This window comes from Glycine max, chromosome 1, assembly GCF_000004515.6.
Source record: "Glycine max cultivar Williams 82 chromosome 1, Glycine_max_v4.0, whole genome shotgun sequence".
Taxonomy (NCBI): Eukaryota; Viridiplantae; Streptophyta; class Magnoliopsida; order Fabales; family Fabaceae; genus Glycine; species Glycine max.
The window spans coordinates 28,320,572-28,338,636 of record NC_016088.4 but is presented as its reverse complement, the minus strand read 5'-3'; the positions used below and the strand labels follow the sequence as shown (position 1 = coordinate 28,338,636).

The 18,065-nt window shown below is 34.5% G+C and overlaps 2 protein-coding genes across 3 annotated transcripts; one reads left to right on the top strand and one right to left on the bottom strand.

Moving 5' to 3' along the window:
- The first annotated feature begins 2,197 nt into the window (after positions 1-2,197).
- On the top strand, positions 2,198-4,691 carry LOC102662445 (serine/threonine-protein phosphatase 7 long form homolog). 2 transcript variants are annotated; one of them, XM_006574033.4, is made up of 3 exons: positions 2,198-3,049; positions 3,127-3,211; positions 3,297-4,691. In XM_006574033.4, the coding sequence occupies exons 1-3, from the start codon at positions 2,208-2,210 to the stop codon at positions 3,408-3,410; spliced, it is 1,041 nt and encodes a 346-aa protein (XP_006574096.2). In that variant the 5' UTR covers positions 2,198-2,207; the 3' UTR covers positions 3,411-4,691. The 2 variants fall into 2 exon arrangements, with proteins under 2 accessions (XP_006574096.2, XP_040871348.1); XM_041015414.1 differs by having other exon boundaries at positions 3,127-4,691.
- LOC106799694 (uncharacterized) lies at positions 3,962-9,315 on the bottom strand. The gene is made up of 4 exons (XM_041014278.1): positions 9,012-9,315; positions 8,598-8,893; positions 4,085-4,248; positions 3,962-3,968 (listed from the first exon to the last, which is right to left on the bottom strand). The coding sequence occupies exons 1-4, from the start codon at positions 9,313-9,315 to the stop codon at positions 3,962-3,964; spliced, it is 771 nt and encodes a 256-aa protein (XP_040870212.1).
- Between the last annotated feature and the right edge of the window lie 8,750 nt (positions 9,316-18,065).

The window sequence follows — 18,065 nt, the reverse complement described above, 5'->3', positions numbered from 1 at the left end:
CTTATGATTTATATAATAAATATTTTTTTTAATTCTTTAATCAATTTCTTAAAAATATTAGTTAACAAGATGCATATAAGTTACTGCGAAAATTGAATTATTTATTTCATTAACTTTTAGCTTCTTTTAAAATGACATGGTTGTTTTAGTGTGTTGCACCACTTAATGTGTTTGGGAAGTAATTGAACTAATTCAACGGGCTTTAAGATGAAGGCTTTTAACAATTTTATTTTGGAAAGTGTGATTTTGTTGTTCAACATGTATCAATTAATCCAAACACGTCCTTAAAACACGTCCTTAATGGTTGTGCATGATGAAAGAAAAACCAGACCAATGGTGATAGTGAGGCATCACTTGCGGCAAATTTACCTAAGGGGTCTTATTTTAAAAACTATTTACGTCTGAGGGTTTGTTTTAAAAGTAATGACGGAGGGGGTCGGTTTTTAGGGGGAAAACGCCATTGCCACTGGCGGCAAGGCTCAACCCGCCATTGCCAGTGGCGGCAAAGCAGGAGAGAGGGGTGTATCGCCCCTGGTAGTGGCGACATAGGCCACGTAGGAGTGAGAATCGCCATTCTCACTGGCGACACCCAATCTGTGGGACTCGCCATTACGATGGGCGGGATAGGGCTTCATGGCGTGCCGCCAGCCCTTCTGGCGAGACAGCCATGGTTCACGTGAACCTTGCAGGGCTTCAACTTTTCAGGCTTGCAGGCTTGGTTCTGCTCTCCATTGTTTAGGGATGCAGCATAGCGTTTAGGCATGCAGAGAGCTTTTGACCATTGTACGCTTTTTTTCTATAAAATAAGTTGAACGTAAACTTTGGATTCACATTTCTTTTCTTCTACTACCTTTCTTTTCTCCATTCTTGAATTTCTTGAGTGTTCTGCGTGCTTGCTGTTGGTGCTTGCTGTTGGTGCTTGCTCTTGGTGCTTTGCTTTTGCTGAGTTTTTTTCTTCCATAGTTCATAATTCTTAATTGGCTGGTAAGTGATTTTCTTAAATAACAGGTTAGCTAGATAAGTGATTTATATATTCTGTTTGTTAATATTTTTAAAATAATAGGTTAGCTAGATAAGTATTGTAAGTTTAGGTTAATTAAGATTAATAGGTATTGTAAGGTTAGGTTAGTTATTATTAATAATAAATTAATAAGTATGCTGTTATTTGTTATTAATTTTTATGTAGTAACAGATATTTGAAGAGTAGGTTAGGTTAGGTTAGGTTAGTTAGTATAAAAATATTATTTAGTTTGTAGTATATATTTTTAGATTTGTAGTATATATTTGAAGGTTAGTTTGTATAAAAATAAGTATGCTGTTATTAGTTTGTAGTATATATTTGAAGGTTAGTTTGTAGTATATATTTGAAGGTTAGTTTGTAGTATATATATGATATTTTAGTAAGCCACAGCCAAACGTTCCGACACACTTAATATTAGCCTTAGAAATATTAGGCACACACTTAATATTAGATAAGGTAGAAATATTATGTATAAATTAATATTAGCATACATATTTATAAATTTTAGGTAGACATAAATTTTTAGTTTTTATAATATTAAGCATGTTACACGTAAATAAATAATTGTAATATTAGAGATGCGTAAATTTGCTTTATTAGTGTTATATTTTTGTGTATTATATATTTTTGTATGTTATATATAGATAGTATAGTTTTAAATAAATGAAATAAATAAGTGAATATTGTGTGAGATAATAATATTTAGTTTTTTGTGTTTAGATATATATATATATATATATATATATATATATATATATATATATATATATATATATATATATATATATATATATATATGATCACTGTTAGTTTTAGTTTGTAGGTTAATATTAATTGTTTTAGAAAATTTATGTTATTAAATATATGATAGATTGTACATTATTATAATTTTTGTATATATATTTTTAAATAATTTTTTGCATTTCAATATTTGTTTGTATTATAAATAATTTGTTAGTCCATATTTTATTCAATTATTTTTTTTAATTGTAGAAAAAAAATTATTTATTTAAAGTTTTGTTCACATGTATTTTAATTTATGTATAGAATATATTAAAAATTGGCCAGTTTGATTTTTTTTCAAATTTATTGTTAGATATTTAATAATGTTTTTATAAATGTGTGTAGTTTAATTTAATTTATATTATCTACAAATAATGTATTATATTTTTTTTTTGTAGTAGCAATGGCATCTTCATCATCATCTTCATCACATGTTAACATTAAGTCTGGTCCCATCGATGCTGATGTATTATGGATGCAACCTAAACATGTTTCAGAACATGTTTGGAATGGGGAAGAAGATAGGAAATTACATATCAGACGAGCTGTCCCCACGTATCAAGGGGAAGAACAAATTCCTGAGCAAATTTTTCCTTTTCTTCTACAATCTGGTTTCGCTTGGATTATCAAGATGGGGTACTTAAAAATAAATGCCTCATTAATTAGTGCTCTGATTGAAAGATGGAGGCCAGAAACACATACCTTTCACATGAGATGCGGAGAATGTACTATTACTCTCCAAGACGTCTCTGTATTGTTAGGTATAAGTGTGGATGGTTTACCATTAATCGGTCCAACAAATCTTGATTGGGCTGATTTATGTGAGGAATTATTGGGAGTCAGACCACAAGAAGATGAAATTAGAGGTAGTGTGGTTAAATTAAGTTGGCTGGCTCACCATTTTGCCCAAATAAATAATGACGACGACGAAGAACAAGTACGAAGGTTTGCCCGTGCATGGATATTGAGATTCATTGGAGGTGTCTTGTTCGTTGATAAAAGCAGTAACAAAGTTTCGCTAAGATACCTTCAATTTTTACGTGACTTTGAAGAATGTGGCAGATATGCATGGGGAGCTGCCGTACTTGGTTTTCTATACAGAGAGATGTGCAATGCCACCGATTATAAAACTAAATCAATCGGAGGTATGTGCATCTTACTACAAATGTGGGCATGGGAACGATGTCCAACCTTGGCTCCAAAGAGGACTCCTTCCCAAGTAGAAAATACACCACTGGGGCATAGGTTAGTCATTTTTAGCAGCGTCTTTCATTTCAATAGAATAAATGGTTTTAGCATATATTAAATTTTAATCTTTGTAGGTGGCTGCGACGTGGAAACCAACATATCGGCAATGATGATGTGAGAGTTTTTCGTCGCAAGTTAGATATTATGAAACGTCATGAGGTAAGAAGATGTTATTCTATTTGTAAAATAAAAAATTATATGTGTTATTTTACTAAAATGTTCATAACTATGTTGTTATATGCAGTTTGTGTGGGAGCCGTACCCATCAACCGTAATATCACTGTTGCCTCCCGTTTGTTTAGTCGGAAGTCTCGCGTGGTACGCGGTGGTGCCACTAATTTGTTTCCAAGTTATTTAGTGGCACCAACCGGACAGAGTATTGAGACAATTTGGGATGCAACAGCCAATTCCAGAGTCTCCTTCACAACCCTTAAACATTCATGGCATAACATTGAAAGGGAAACATGACGAAAATTGGGGGCAATTGTTCGCCCCAATGATTGATCAGTGGAATAATCGCCATGCATTCAGGGTCGACGCTTATCCCTGACAAGAAGGCCTATTGAGTTTTAACTCGGACTACATGGTCTGGTATAGGCGAAAGACAAAGATGTTTGTTGACCCAGCAAATGCAAAGACGGCTACATTGATATTTTTAAATTTTTTTCAAATTTTAACTTGAACTTTTATTTAATGATGGCCATTAATTTTCTTACCCTTATAAATGCAGGGTGAAGTTGCGGAGGCATTACAATACATGGTGTCTCCTCAAGGGAGGAATACATGCACATTTGATGATCTCGTGCCTTATGTGGAAAAAATTACAATTTTATCCGAAGAGCAAGAGAGAGTCACTGAGCCAGTGTCACATGGTCCCGCATCAGAGCGTCAATTTCCTGCACAACAGTTTCACATGCTTCAGTCAAGTATTGAAACTCAGGGGATAGACAGAAGAAGGGACACTGTTGAAGCGGAAGAATATTCCCAAAAAATGGCGGAGCGTGGCCATGGAATGTATTACACGCCACAAACATTTGCTGAGTATCCGACCCAGATGTATCAATATCCTTTTCAGGGTCATCACACTGATACTTCTGCAAGCCAGCAATCGTTCGGTGGTGTTGCGGAAACACAAGCTCATTTTTCATGGCCCACAATGACCCCTTCATAGCAATATCATGGCCCAATTCCAACACCTAATGCCCCGTTAAGAACACAATGGAATGTACCGGGACAAATACCTAATACGGGTGACTTATTCGGTGTTGATTTGCGGCACGCATTTTCTGCGGAGGCTGACGAAGAAGAAGCGGGGAGGCATCGGGGCAGAAGAAATCCTGATCGCCAAGCACGAAGATGGGATCGACCATGTGGCACATCCTCACGACATCACGGACACCAAAATGAATGATTTGCATGTCTTCGTTTATTAAGGCTTTGTTGTATATTTGTAATTTGACATTCATGGCGTAATGTATGATATTCAGTTTATTAAGGCTTACTTATGGATAATATTTATGTCGCGTATCAAACTATAATAATCAATGAACCCTAAACCAAATAAAACTCAAAAACTAACCCCTAAAATAAAAAAACCTAACCCTAATCCTAAAAAATAAGAACTAACCCTAACCCCTAACATGTTCAGAACTAAAACCTAACCCTAAAATAAAAAACCTAACCCTAACCCCTAAAAAATAAGAACTAACCCTAACCCCTAAAATAAAAAAATAACCCTAACCCCTAACATGTTCAGAACTAAACCCTAACCCTAAAATAAAAAACTTAGCCCTATCCCTAAAAAATAAGAACTAACCCTAACCCCTAAAATAAACATATAACCCTAACCCCTAACATGTTCAGAACTAAACCCTAACCCTAAAATAAAAAACTTAGCCCTATCCCTAAAAAATAAGAACTAACCCTAACCCCTAAAATAAAAATATAACCCTAACCCCTAACATGTTCAGAACTAAAACCTAACCCTAAAATAAAAAAACCTAACCCTAACCCTAACCCCTAAAAAAATAAGAACTAACCCTAACCCCTAAAATAAAAAACTAACCCTAACCCCTAACATGTTCAGAACTAAAACCTAACCCTAAAATAAAAAACCTAACCCTAACCCTAAAAAATAAGAACTAACCCTAACCCCTCAAATGTTCAGAACTAAACCCTAACCCTAAAATAAAAAAACTAGCCCTAACCCTAACAAAAAACGAACTAAAGCCTAACCCCTAACAATTAAGAACTAAACCCTAGCACTTCAAATAAAAAACTTAGCCCTAACCCCTAAACCATAAGAACTACACCCTACCCCCTCAAAAATAAGAACTAACCCTTAAAATAAAAAAAATAACCATACACCCTAAAATAAAATGACTTAACCCTAACCCCTAAAATAAGAACTAAGCCTAACCCTAAAAAATAAGAACTAAACCCTTACCCTTTAAAAAAATAAAGTTTATTTCAACTTCTAAATGTAATTTTATTTCATTAGAAGTACACATTAAAAAAAAGAAATTTTATTTCAACTTCTAAATGTAATTTTATTTCATTAGAAGTACACATTAAAAAAAATAATTTTTATTTCAACTTCTAAATGTAATTTTATTTCATTAGAAGTACACATTAAAAAAAATAATTTTTATTTTAACTTCTAAATGTAATTTTATTTCATTAGAAGTACACATTAAAAAAATTAACCCTAAACCCTAAAATAAGAAAACTTAGCCCTAACCCTAAAATGTTCAGAAATACACCCTAACCCTAAATAAAAAAAATAAGCCTAACCCCTCCAAAATAAGCACTCAACCCTAACCCCTCATAATTAGGAACTAAACCCTAAGCCCTCAAAATTAAGAACTACACCATAACACTTCAACTCAAATAAAAATAAACACTAAACCTTAAAAAAATAAGAACTAAACCCTAACCCCTAAAATAATAAGAACTAACCCCTAACCCCTAAAACAATAAGGACTAACCCTAACCATTCAAATAAAAAAAATTAACCCCAAACACTAAATAACAAAAACTTAGCCCTAACCCCTAACAAATAAACACTCAACCCTAACCCCTCAAGTTAAGAACTAAACCCTAACCCTTCTAAAAAAGTTAGCCTTTACCCCTAAAATAAAATTTGTTTACCCTAAACCCTAAAATAAAAAGAACTTAACACTAACCCCTAATAAATAAACACTAAACCCTAAAATAAAAAATAAGAACTAAACCCTAACCCCTAAAATAATAAGAACTAACCCCTAACCCCTAAAACAATACGGACTAACCCTAACCCTGCAAATAAAAAAAATTAACCCCACCCCTAACCCCTAACAAATACGAACTAACCCTAACCTCTAAAAAATTTGAAGTTACCCCTAACAAATAAAAAATAAGGCCTAACCCTACCCCATACAATTATAAAATTAACCCTAACCCTAAAATAAAAAACTTAGCCCTAACCATAAAATAAAAAGAACTTAGCCCTCACCCTTCAAATAAAAAACTAAGACAAAATACTTAGACACTAACGTTTCTAACTAACGATCAACACCAATGTCACTCAACCTCGATTGATCCACTCCATTTATTTCAACTTCTAAATGTAATTTTATTTCATTAGAAGCACACATTCAACAAAAAGTAACTGACGATTTCATTGAAGACCAACAAGTAAATACATTGAACAAAACCTAAAGCAATACAAGTCAGGCATGTAACATACATAAATCAATTAAATGAATTACTCCCACGGTCAGATTGCATTGGACATCGACGCCTATTGTGCCCTTCAGCTCCACATCTACTACATTTTTGTCGGTGGTCAGATGGTTCGACCCAATCCATCTCATTCCTTATCCTTGTTGATTTTGGCCGACCTTTCGCACGAATTGTAGTTGGGTCAGGGATTAGTGTCCATGCCTCATCAGAAGGAGGAATTGCCGCTTCATTCCCAAGAGGCCACCACTGTGCGGAGTATGCTTTTAAGATGTGCTCATTGGTGTAAACAACATCTATATATTGGTAGTAGTTCATGCTCACGTAACCACAAGCTGCAATAATGTGTGAACATGGATAGTGAAGCGCAGAATACCTTCCGCATTGACAGTAATGGCCATTCAAGTTAACTGCCCATTTTTGTCCGCCACGTTGCGTTATAGGATTGAAGGTCTCCTCTACTTCAAACCTTGTCGAGTGGATATCATACACGCGAACGATGTGCGAACAAGCTTGTTCTTGATTTTTCCTAAGTTCTGTAACAAGCTTAGAACAATAAACTTGGCCTTCTCTTAATTGTCTTTGGGCTTGGCGACCACGATCAATAAAGTACTTTCGGCACCTACTATATGTTGACTTCACCAACGCTGTTATTGGAATGCTGCGACAATCTTTCAACACCTTATTCACACATTCTGATAAGTTGGTTGTCATGTGACCATATCGTCGTCCAGATGTATCGTAAGCCATGCTCCATTTTTCCTTTGAGATTCGATCAATCCATCTTGCTATAGCTGGACTCAATTGACGAAATTTTTCTAAGTTTTGATCAAACACATGCTTGCAAGGAGTGTACGCTGCATCAAATTTGTTATCATCAACAGTTGTACGTAGACATGAAACTCAAATTAAATTAATGTATAAAATAAACCTTACCCAATTTCTTGAACATCTCTTTTTGTTTCGCGTTGTTGAATTTGCGATTGAAATTGCTGGCTATGTGTCGGACGCAGTACACATGATAACCGTGGGGAGGTTGCCAACCAAGTGCTTCATTAGCGACAGCAGACTTTATACTCGCGTGACGATCATATATTAGACAAATTCCATTCTTATCTGTGACGTGTTCACGCAAGTGGGCCAAAAACCATGACCATGCTGTTAGCGTCTCGCCTTCGACCACGGCGAATGCTAGAGGAAGAACACCACCATTTCCATCTTGCGATGTGGCCATTAACAGGGTCCCACGGTATTTGCCGTATAAATGTGTGCCGTCAACTTGTATGATTGGCTTACAGTACTTAAAAGCCTCCTTGCATTGACCAAATGTCCAAAATACTCTATGAAATTGACGATGTTCGTGACTCACCCTATTGCCAACAATAAAATCGTCATGTAGTATTTGAAAGTAAGAGCCAGGAGAATGATTTTGCATGTGTGTTAGCCATGACGAGAGTTTCGCATACGACTCTTCCCAATCGCCATATTCAATTGCAATCGCCTTTTGTTTGGCCATCCATGCTTTTCTGTATGAAACCTTATAGGAAAATTCACTATTTATCCTTTCTTGAATCAAAGAAATTTTTATTGATGGATCTTCTCTGATCATGCCTGTAATTCAAATAAGTAAATTAAATTACAAATTAAAATAACAAATAACACAAAAGTAGGATAATATGAACATAAAAAACGTACCTACTACGCAAGTCGCAATTAAATTTGAATCAAGCTTCTCATGGTCTTGTGTCATAGTCATATTTAGACATGTGTGCGGTCCACCCCATTGTGTCACTTTCCATGCATCAGTTTTTTTGGATAAAATTGCCCTCATATAAAAAGGGCAAGGAGACTCTTCGGTGCTGTTGGGGCAACAAACGATATATTTGTGTGATTTCGTTTCAACAACCTTAAAACTTTGATGCACCTTCATCACATATTGTTTGAGTGCATTTTTGACTGCATCTTTACTGTCAAAATCCATGCCAACATATAATTCTTGTCCAACATTAAAAGTCGTTGGCATGTCTAGACCACAAATGTCCTCCTCGTCCGGATGACTCCAGTTGATATTATTATAATGGCTAGCATCATTCCAAAATGGATTTTGAATTTCTGGTACACCTAATAATTTATAAAATAAAATCACGTCAACAAACTACTCCTATTTAATTACCATTAAATACAATTCTCATAAAAAGATAGATGTATTCAACTAATTTTGTATTTCACAAACATTTACCTTCGCTTGGGTGAACAATTGAAACTGGTTCAACGATGTCAGTGACTTCATCGTCTGTATGAGATATTCCATCATCACTATCATCTTCATCGAAAGACTCTTCAACGTATGAGTTAGATGCAAGATAATCATCATCATCATCATCATCATCATCATCTTCATCAACATGTAAATTGCTTATATTTTTTGGCAGTTCCGACTCATAATGAGATACATTACGTCCACATGACGTAACAAAATTTGCAGCATGAAACATAGAACCACCAGCAACATCCTTTTCTACGTACAACTCTAGAACTGACATTTGTTGTTGTTGTTGAAAACTTTCGATCATAGTTTCAACATCTTCGTCATCACAAATTTGCAACGCAACATATTTTCTTGAAACTAAAAATCTACAACTTATAGTAGAAATAATTTCATTATTTTCTAACTTTACCTTATCTCCAATTTTTTTTTTCAAAGCATTGAAACTAATTCCGCGTTTAATCTGAATGACCTTTTTACTGCCTTCAAATATTACACCATCATTGTCTTCATATACTCTTCCGTTGAAATACAACACTGTAATAATTGAATTCATGATATACCTACATCAACAAAATTAAAAATAATTAATCATAACAACAGTCTTTTTAAAATAAATAAGTGTATCTGCTTGCTGCATCTACTAAATTAAATTTAAACTTAAACTTGGGATACAAATTAAAATAAGTAAACATTATTAAAAAATTACTTCAACGTAAAAAACCTAATTACAAATTGGCTTAAACTTCATGTGTTAAAATTTGTTTCTAAATAAAACAATTATTACTTCAATTAACTATTTTGTGAATCATAAAAATAAAAAAATTTATTTGCTTCCTCTAGTAAACTTAAATAAACATTGAGACGTCATTCTAACAAAAAAAAAAAACAAAATTACTCATACGTCAAATTAAATAATTCAAAAAAAATTCCTTCAAAAACTTAAAGACTCACATATAATATTTATAACCGGAAGGGTCACACGTCAAATTTCTTCTAAGCCACAAAAACCATGAACAAAGAGGATTACAAATAATTAGTCATACTAATTTTAAAAAAAAAATTCTAATTAAAAAAAATTCACTTAAACTTTACCTTCAAATTTTAGTCTAACAAATCAAATTATTATTTCAATTAAATATTTGTCAATGATACAAATATAAACTATTTATTTGCTTGCTCTATTAAACTTAAAATACACATTCATACTTTATTCTAAAAAAAATTAATCTAATTAAATAATTTATGAAAAATTCCTCAACTTTACCAAAAATTTCAGACACAAAATAAAAGGATTATAAATGAAAGGATTACACTTAAAATTTTTTAGACAGAACATAATTAAAATTACAATTTTTTAGACGGAACATAATTAAAATTACAATTTTTTTATTAACTTATACTATATTTTATAATTAAAATTACAATTTTTTTGTTGTTAACTTATACTATATTTTATCACAAGTAAAATGAAACTTCGTTTTTAACTCTAAACAAACCACAAAATAGTTAAGAAATAGCATCTAATTAGTTTTTGTCTTAAATTAAATTATATTTCAAATAATACCAAAACAATTCTATATGTCAAATACGGAAATTAAATTCATTCACAAAAACAGTTAAAAAAAGGCTTACAAATAATTACTGCTAATAATTTCTAAATTAAAAAACTAATTTACAAAATTAATGCAATTTGACCTCCAAATTTTATTCTAACCATAAAATTTATTACTTCAAAATAAAAAATTTATACATGAGAAATAAACAAAACTAAATAAGACTTATTTAAATAAATATAAAATACTTACTATAGAATCAACAAATTTCAAACTTCAAACGAACCTCTTTCTTCCTCTCTTCAGTTTCTTACTCTCTTTCAGTATGAAATTTTGCAAGTATTCAATATCATTGCAAGTGTTCTATTTAAACAAAATTTACAAGAAGAAAGCTGAAGCTATCTCTTAATTTACACGCCATTAAACTGTATGCATGTGAATATGGTGTAGCATCTTTGAACCCCTAACCTGTGAACATTTACAGCTACCTATAAACCCTATTTCAGACCTTATGTTTAGTCTCATCATGAACAAGGAAAGCATGCGCAACCTGTGAACATCTACAGCTAGCTTTGAATCCTATTTCAGACCTTATGTTTTAGTGTCATCATGAACAAGGACAGCATCTGCAACTTGATACGTTGAGTGTCATGCAACTGATTTATTTAAAAAAAATTTACACTGCCAATCCCGCCAGAAGGGCTGGCGGCACGCCATGAAGCCCTATCCCGCCCATCGTAATGGCGAGTCCCATAGATTGGGTGTCGCCAGTGAGAATGGCGATTCTCACTCCTACGTGGCCTATGTCGCCACTACCAGGGGCGATACACCCCTCTCTCCTGCTTTGCCGCCACTGGCAATGGCGGGTTGAGCCTTGCCGCCAGTGGCAATGGCGTTTTCCCCCTGAAAACCGACCCCCTCCGTCATTACTTTTAAAACAAACCCTCAGACGTAAATAGTTTTTAAAATAAGACCCCTTAGGTAAATTTGCCCATCACTTGCTCTCAGTGATGAAAATGTGTTCTAAGTTTCACGACCTCCTTGATTCGCTAAAACTGCATGTAAAACTATAAATAGTAGAAAATCAAGTGCACGTACTAGAGATATACTTTTTCCGTTCAAAAATAATAATTGTCTTAAGTTATTTTATATAGACCAAGAAAACACAATAAATAATAATAAATTTTTAAAATTAATCTTATATTATCATTAATTTATATATAAATTTTGTTGTTCATTATTAATATTATAAGGATATTATACGGTTCAGGGTCTACAAAATTCATGTGACAAGCTACATGACACTCTCATATATAGGTCAACATTGACATAGGAACACGGAGCACGGGAGACAACCTTTTAGCAGTCGGACTCCCAACTGTCAGGTTGTCTCTAACCTCTTATTATTTGAATATATTATCATCTCCTTATCACATGACAGGTAAATAATTATCTCTAAGCTACACATTATCTCTAACATTTATCTGTAAGTCACCATTATCTATTGGCTATTATCTACAAGCTGCTAATTATCTACAAGGGTTGTTATGTCACCATAACAACCCTTACAAACAAAACAAGGACCCACAACTCTCTTTCAACACTATAAGTATCAGGTTCCCTCGTACTCTCTTCGTACTCATTCGTACTCTCTTAATGCACGTACTTACTTGAGCATCAAAGTCTTTTGTTTTGCAGGTCTGATGCAATCCTCCCAAGAAGAGGATCCATCACCAGAGTCATGGCTAGGAGACTTCAAGAAGATTGGACTAGAGATGCAGGAGAAGGTCCTAGGGTTCTCATGAGTCTTAGGATAGATTTTGGGTCCATGGGCAAAGTATGAGCCCACTTATGTTTGTACATATTATATTTAGGTTTCATTATTTTTTGGCCTTGTATTTAGGACTCCATAATATAGGGAGGGTACCCTGATAATGTAGGATTTTTTAGCCCTTGTATTTTAGGGCACCTAGACTAGTTTTTGTATTAAGGGTAGTTTGTAATTTCACATGCATTAAGTGCACTATTTGATGTGTGTGTTGAGAGATAAATTTAATTGAATTGGGAGAAGCCCAATCCAATTAAATTTTGGACCATCTTAAGGGGGAGCTTGCTACACCCCATTGCCACATTATATAGTCACATTTTGTACATGTCCTTTATGCTTTACATACCTCATGACACCTAAGCACACTTAGTGAAGAATCTTGGACTTGATCTTGGATTAGTGGGCTGAACCATAACTAATATTCACTAATCATAATTAGTGAAATTTTGGCTCCACCAATTCAAATTCAAGTGAAATTTGAATAGAAATTCAAATTTCCCTCCAATTTTGTGTGACACTTAGACTATAAATAAAGGCCTTGTGTGTGCATATTTTCAACTTTGATCATTTGAGAATTAAACTTCAAAGTTCAGACCTCATTTGAGGCATAAATTTCGTCCTCCTTCTCTCCTTCTCCCTCCACTTATCTTTTCCTACCTTCAAGCTCTTATCCATGACTTCTTATGGCGGTGAGCTTGTTCTTGACGCATCTTCTCCTTGAAGTGGTGTCTCTTCTCCAATCATCTTTCTTTCTTCTCCATTCTGTTGCCATTGATTTTCAAGAAGCAAATGACTCCATTAATGAAGAAGATCCAAGGCCTACAAGCTCCACATGGAGCTACTTCATGTGGTATCAAGAGCATCTTCATCTAGGTGATGTTCTTTTGCTTCCTCTATCTTTTTGTTCGGCTAATTCACTTTAATTCCTTGTTATTCATCTTCTTCTCTATGTATCTCCTCCATTTTCTTGTGGTTTGATGCTGTTTAGAGTAGATTCAAAAAAATAAACCGATTAAATCTTAGATCTATACTTGTTCTTGCATTTCTATGGTTCAAATTTTATAGATCTACTCTTGAATCATGTTTTTGTGTTGAGGTTCTATTATTTTTCAGTCATAATCTTGTTGTTTTGAACCTTTAGATCTCAATTTTCTTGCAAAATATTGATTAGAAAAGAAAACACAAAAATCTAAGTGTAAATCACTTCATTCATGTTGTCTTAGAGTCATGTTTAGTCATAATAATTGTCACATTATGTTCAAGTTTGTGTTCAATTTTGATTTTGTTGATTGAAGTCTAGATATATTTGTTCATGTATTCTTGCAATTCTTAGCCTATCCTTTGAATTTTGAGTCTAATTCATGCATGTTATTTAGATCATAACATGTTTTAAATCAATTCCTAGAAGTAGTCTTGTAGAACTTTTTTTTGTTTTTGTTTTCTAAGTTTCCTATATGATGCCTATGAACAAATTGAGTTGTGGTGCTGAGTTGTGGCTGGATTTGTGAATCAAAATAAGTCTTAATCTTTCTTGAATTGTGTTATTCAAGATAATTAAGCATAATAAAACACAAATTGTAAATATCCAAGCCTTAAGCAACATAAACACTACTCTTGATTTTTAGGTTGAAATTCTGGTTGCTGTCAGTTTCGGCACACTGTGTTCTTAACTCCTCCATGGCTTGAATACTTTGATTTTTGAGCTGAAATTTTAACTGGATAAAATAGACATCTGGACGAAAACAATGGAAAAAGAATGAACAAAAACGAAAAAGAAATGAGCAAGAAAAGGTGATAAAGATTAACATCAAAATATACGTCTAGAACAACAACAAAAAAATGTATATGCTTGATTTGCTTGAAAATTGTTCATTATTTTGAGTTGTATTATAAGCCTATTTGACTCCTTGGAGTTTTTCATCTTTTAGATGTGTTTCTAAATTGACATAACTAGAATTTTTCTTTTAGTCTTGTTTTTTAATTTGTTAATCTAATCTAGTGCCATTCTAGGACTTTCTTTGTGTTTCACCTTGGCTTGTGGTGCTATCCTTTTGCTTTATTTTTTCTTGAATCTCATTGAATTAATGTCACATTAAATTTCCTTTTAGTTTAGATTTCATTTCATCTTTTGGTTTCTTGCTTGTCTTCTTCTTCTTTTTTTGTGTTTAAGTGTTGCCTACAATAAGGATTGGAAGAGGAAATCAGTGTGTTGCTTGAAGGAATATTTTTTAGTCTTGGAGGTTAACCATCCTAGGAGCACCATTGGATTTGAAGTAACCAAAGCCTCACCAAATTTTGAGTGAAACACTTGAGAAAACAAACAAGCATTGAAGACAAATTTGAAGACCTTAATTGCTTTGTTAAATTTATTGTAATAGAACAATTGAGTGTTGAATTTTTTTTTCTATTGCATTTCCTTGTATTTGGACATTCTTCAGGGGTGTATTGGGAGTCTCCAAGAGACCACCCAAACCTTTATTTGTATGTAATAGCTTAGTGTAAATTGTGTAGACTAAGTGAAGAGCTAGTTCGGACCTCCAAAGGGTCATCCAAGCCTTTACATGGGAAACCGTCTAGCTTGCTTTAAATTTCCTTTACCTTCAATTGTCAAACCGCCTAGATAGCTTGCTTTTTAGCAATTAGTTTTTACCTTATCTTTCACACCTCTTTTAGTGTTTATTTTGGCTAGTTTCAACCATAGTTTCTTTTACCTTTTGTTTTCAAACCCCCAACAAGAAAGAACCACAACTTAGGAACCAACATGAGTCTTCATTCTTCATCTAGTGTTAATGGTGAGGGTTCTACTCCTAAGGACCCCTTGTATAAGATATTAGATGAGTTGAGATCTCTTAAATTATGGAAATAAAAACAAGAGAGAAAAGAAAAAGGAAAAAAAGAGTGGAAGAAATAAATCAAGATGAAAGAGAGAAAATAAGAGAGGAAGAAAGAAGAAAAATAATGAAAGAAATGAAAAGAGAAAAACATGCCTACTATAGTAGTCATGACTCTTGCAAGAGTTTAAGTGAAGAACTTAACGACTATTATGGAGGGCGCCATAGGTCACATACTAAACATCACTCCTAAAGAAGAGAAAACGATAGAAGGCCTCAAGAGGTTAACATTAGCCTCCCATGTTTCCATGGAAAAGATAATGTTGAGGCCTACCTAGATTGGGAAATGAAAGTTGAACACCTCTTTGCTTGCCATCATATTTGTGAAGAGAGAAAAGTTTCATTGGCTACCCTTAGCTTTCAAGGGTATGCCCTCTATTGGTGGACTTCCATTGTTAGGGAACAAAGGATTCATGGGGATCCTCCAATATAGTATTGGAATGATCTTAAGAGTTCCCTTAAGAAGAGACACATTTCCTCCTATTATGAAAAGGAGCTTATGGACAAGCTCCAAAGGCTTAGACAAGGGAGTATGAGTGTTCAAGAATATAGACAACAAATGGAACTACTCCTTTTAAGAGCTGGACTTAGGGAGGAGGAAAGAACAAGCATAGCTAGGTTCCTTAGTAGGCTTAATATGGAAGTGAGGGACAAGGTTGAACTCCTTCCATATAGGGACCTAGATGAGCTAGTCTAACTTTGTATAAGAGTGGAGCAACAACTTAAAAGAAATTCTTCTTCAAAATCTTATGGCTTTCACTCTTATCCAAGGAAGGACCAAGCCCAAGGAATTTTGGGGGTTGCACCTTCAAAACCCAAGGAAGATAATGGTATGACAATAGAGAAACCCACCCCTAAGACAAGTTCCCAAGCAAGGACTAGCAACATTAAATGCTTCAAATGTCTTGGGAGAGGTCACATTGCCTCTCAATGCCCCACAAAGAAAACCATGATTATGAGGGGTCAAGAGATTTATAGTAGTCAAGAGGAGACTACTTCTTCCCCTTCTTCTAGTGGAAGTGAAGATGAAGTAAGGGATGAAGAGTCTAGCAAGAAAGTCTACCCCCATGAAGAAGGTGACCTCCTAATGGTTAGAAGGCTCCTTGGAGGTCAATCTTGTGATCTATCCCAATCCCAAAGAGAGAACATTTTTCATACAAGATGAAAAAATTTAAATAAAACTTGTTCTCTCATTGTGGATAGTGGATCTTGTTGCAATTGTTGTAGCACAAGATTAGTTTCCAAGTTGAACCTTACTATCATTCCCCACCCAAAACCTTATAAACTTCAATGGCTCAATGAGAAAGGGGAAATGATAGTTAACGAACAAGTGAAACCTTTCTCCATTGGGACATATAAGGATGAAGTTAATTGTGATATAGTTACCATGGAGGCAGGGCATATTCTTTTAGGAAGGCCATGAGAATTTGATAGGAAGATCATTTACAATGGCCTAACTAATGAGATTACCCTCGCCCATCTTAGTACTAAATTTGTGTTGCATCCTCAAACACCTTCACAGGTAGCTAAGGATCAACTTACAATGAAGGACAATAAGGATGAGGAAAAGTTAGAAAAACAAAAGAAAAAAAAAGGATAGTAAGGTCTTAGCTCCAAAGGTCAAGGAGAAGGAAAAAGAGGGAAGGTGTTCCTCTAAGAAAGTTGTAAAGAAGGAGAGTCATTTTGCAACAAAAGGAGATATTAAGAGAGCTCTTCTTCTCAAGAAATCTTTCTACCTTTTCCTCTCAAGGGAGACTTCCCTTATCACTGCCACAATTCCCCCACTTGAGACCATTCCCCTAAAGGTCCAAGAACTCTTACAGGAATTTGGTGATGTATTTCCCAAAGAGATACCCCCTGGGTTACCTCCTCTTAAGGGAATAGAACACCAAATAGACTTAGTCCTAGGAACAAGCCTTCCTAATAGGCCAGCTTATAGGTCTAATCCTTAAGAAACCAAGGAGATTGGACCCCAAGTTAAGGAATTGTTGGAGAAGGGCTGGGTCCAAGAGAGCTTAAGTCCTTGTGTTGTGCCTGTGTTGTTAGTGCCTAAGAAGGATGGTAAGTGGAGAATGTGTATAGATTGTAGGACCACCACCAACATAAATGTGAAGTATAGGCACCCCATTCCTAGGTTTGATGATATGCTTGATGAGTTGCATGGTGCAAATATATTTTCCAAAATTGATCTTAAAAGTGGTTACCACCAAATAAGGATGAGAGAAGGTGATGAGTGGAAAACCGCTTTCAAGACCAAGTTTGGGTTGTATGAGTGACTAGTGATGCCTTTTGGGCTCACTAATGCACCAAGCACCTTCACGAGGCTAATGAATCATGTCCTAAGGGAGTTCATAGGTAGGTTTGTAGTTGTTTATTTCGATGATATCTTAGTCTATAGTAGGGACCTAGATGATCACTTACGACATCTAAGGTAAGTTCTTTTAGTTCTTAGGAAACACGCTCTCTTTGCTAATATAAATAAATGCACATTTTGTGTCGATAGTGTAGTCTTATTAGGTTTTGTGGTTAGCAAAAATGGGGTCCATGTGGACCCTGAGAAAATCAAGGCCATCCAAGAGTAGCCCACCCCAAAAAGTGTAGGAGATATTAGGAGCTTCCATGGGTTGGCAAGTTTCTATAGAAGGTTTGTTCCTAATTTCTCTACACTTGCTTCACCACTCAATGAGTTGGTGAAGAAGAATGTGGAATTCACATGGAGAGAAAGACAAGAGCAAGCCTTTGCTTTTCTCAA

Excerpts from the sequence above, each read along its gene's own strand:
- LOC102662445 (XM_041015414.1), top strand. The coding sequence starts at position 2,208 with ATGGCATCTTCATCATCATCTTCATCACATGTTAACATTAAGTCTGGT. Across the intron at positions 3,050-3,126 it reads AATACACCACTGGGGCATAG|GTGGCTGCGACGTGGAAACC; the intron begins GTTAGTCATTTT and ends TAATCTTTGTAG.
- LOC106799694 (XM_041014278.1), bottom strand. The coding sequence starts at position 9,315 with ATGTCAGTTCTAGAGTTGTACGTAGAAAAGGATGTTGCTGGTGGTTCT. Across the intron at positions 8,894-9,011 it reads AATTGTTCACCCAAGCGAAG|GTGTACCAGAAATTCAAAAT; the intron begins GTAAATGTTTGT and ends ATAAATTATTAG. Across the intron at positions 4,249-8,597 it reads CTTGCCCTTTTTATATGAGG|GTGTTGGAATTGGGCCATGA; the intron begins GCAATTTTATCC and ends ACGGGGCATTAG.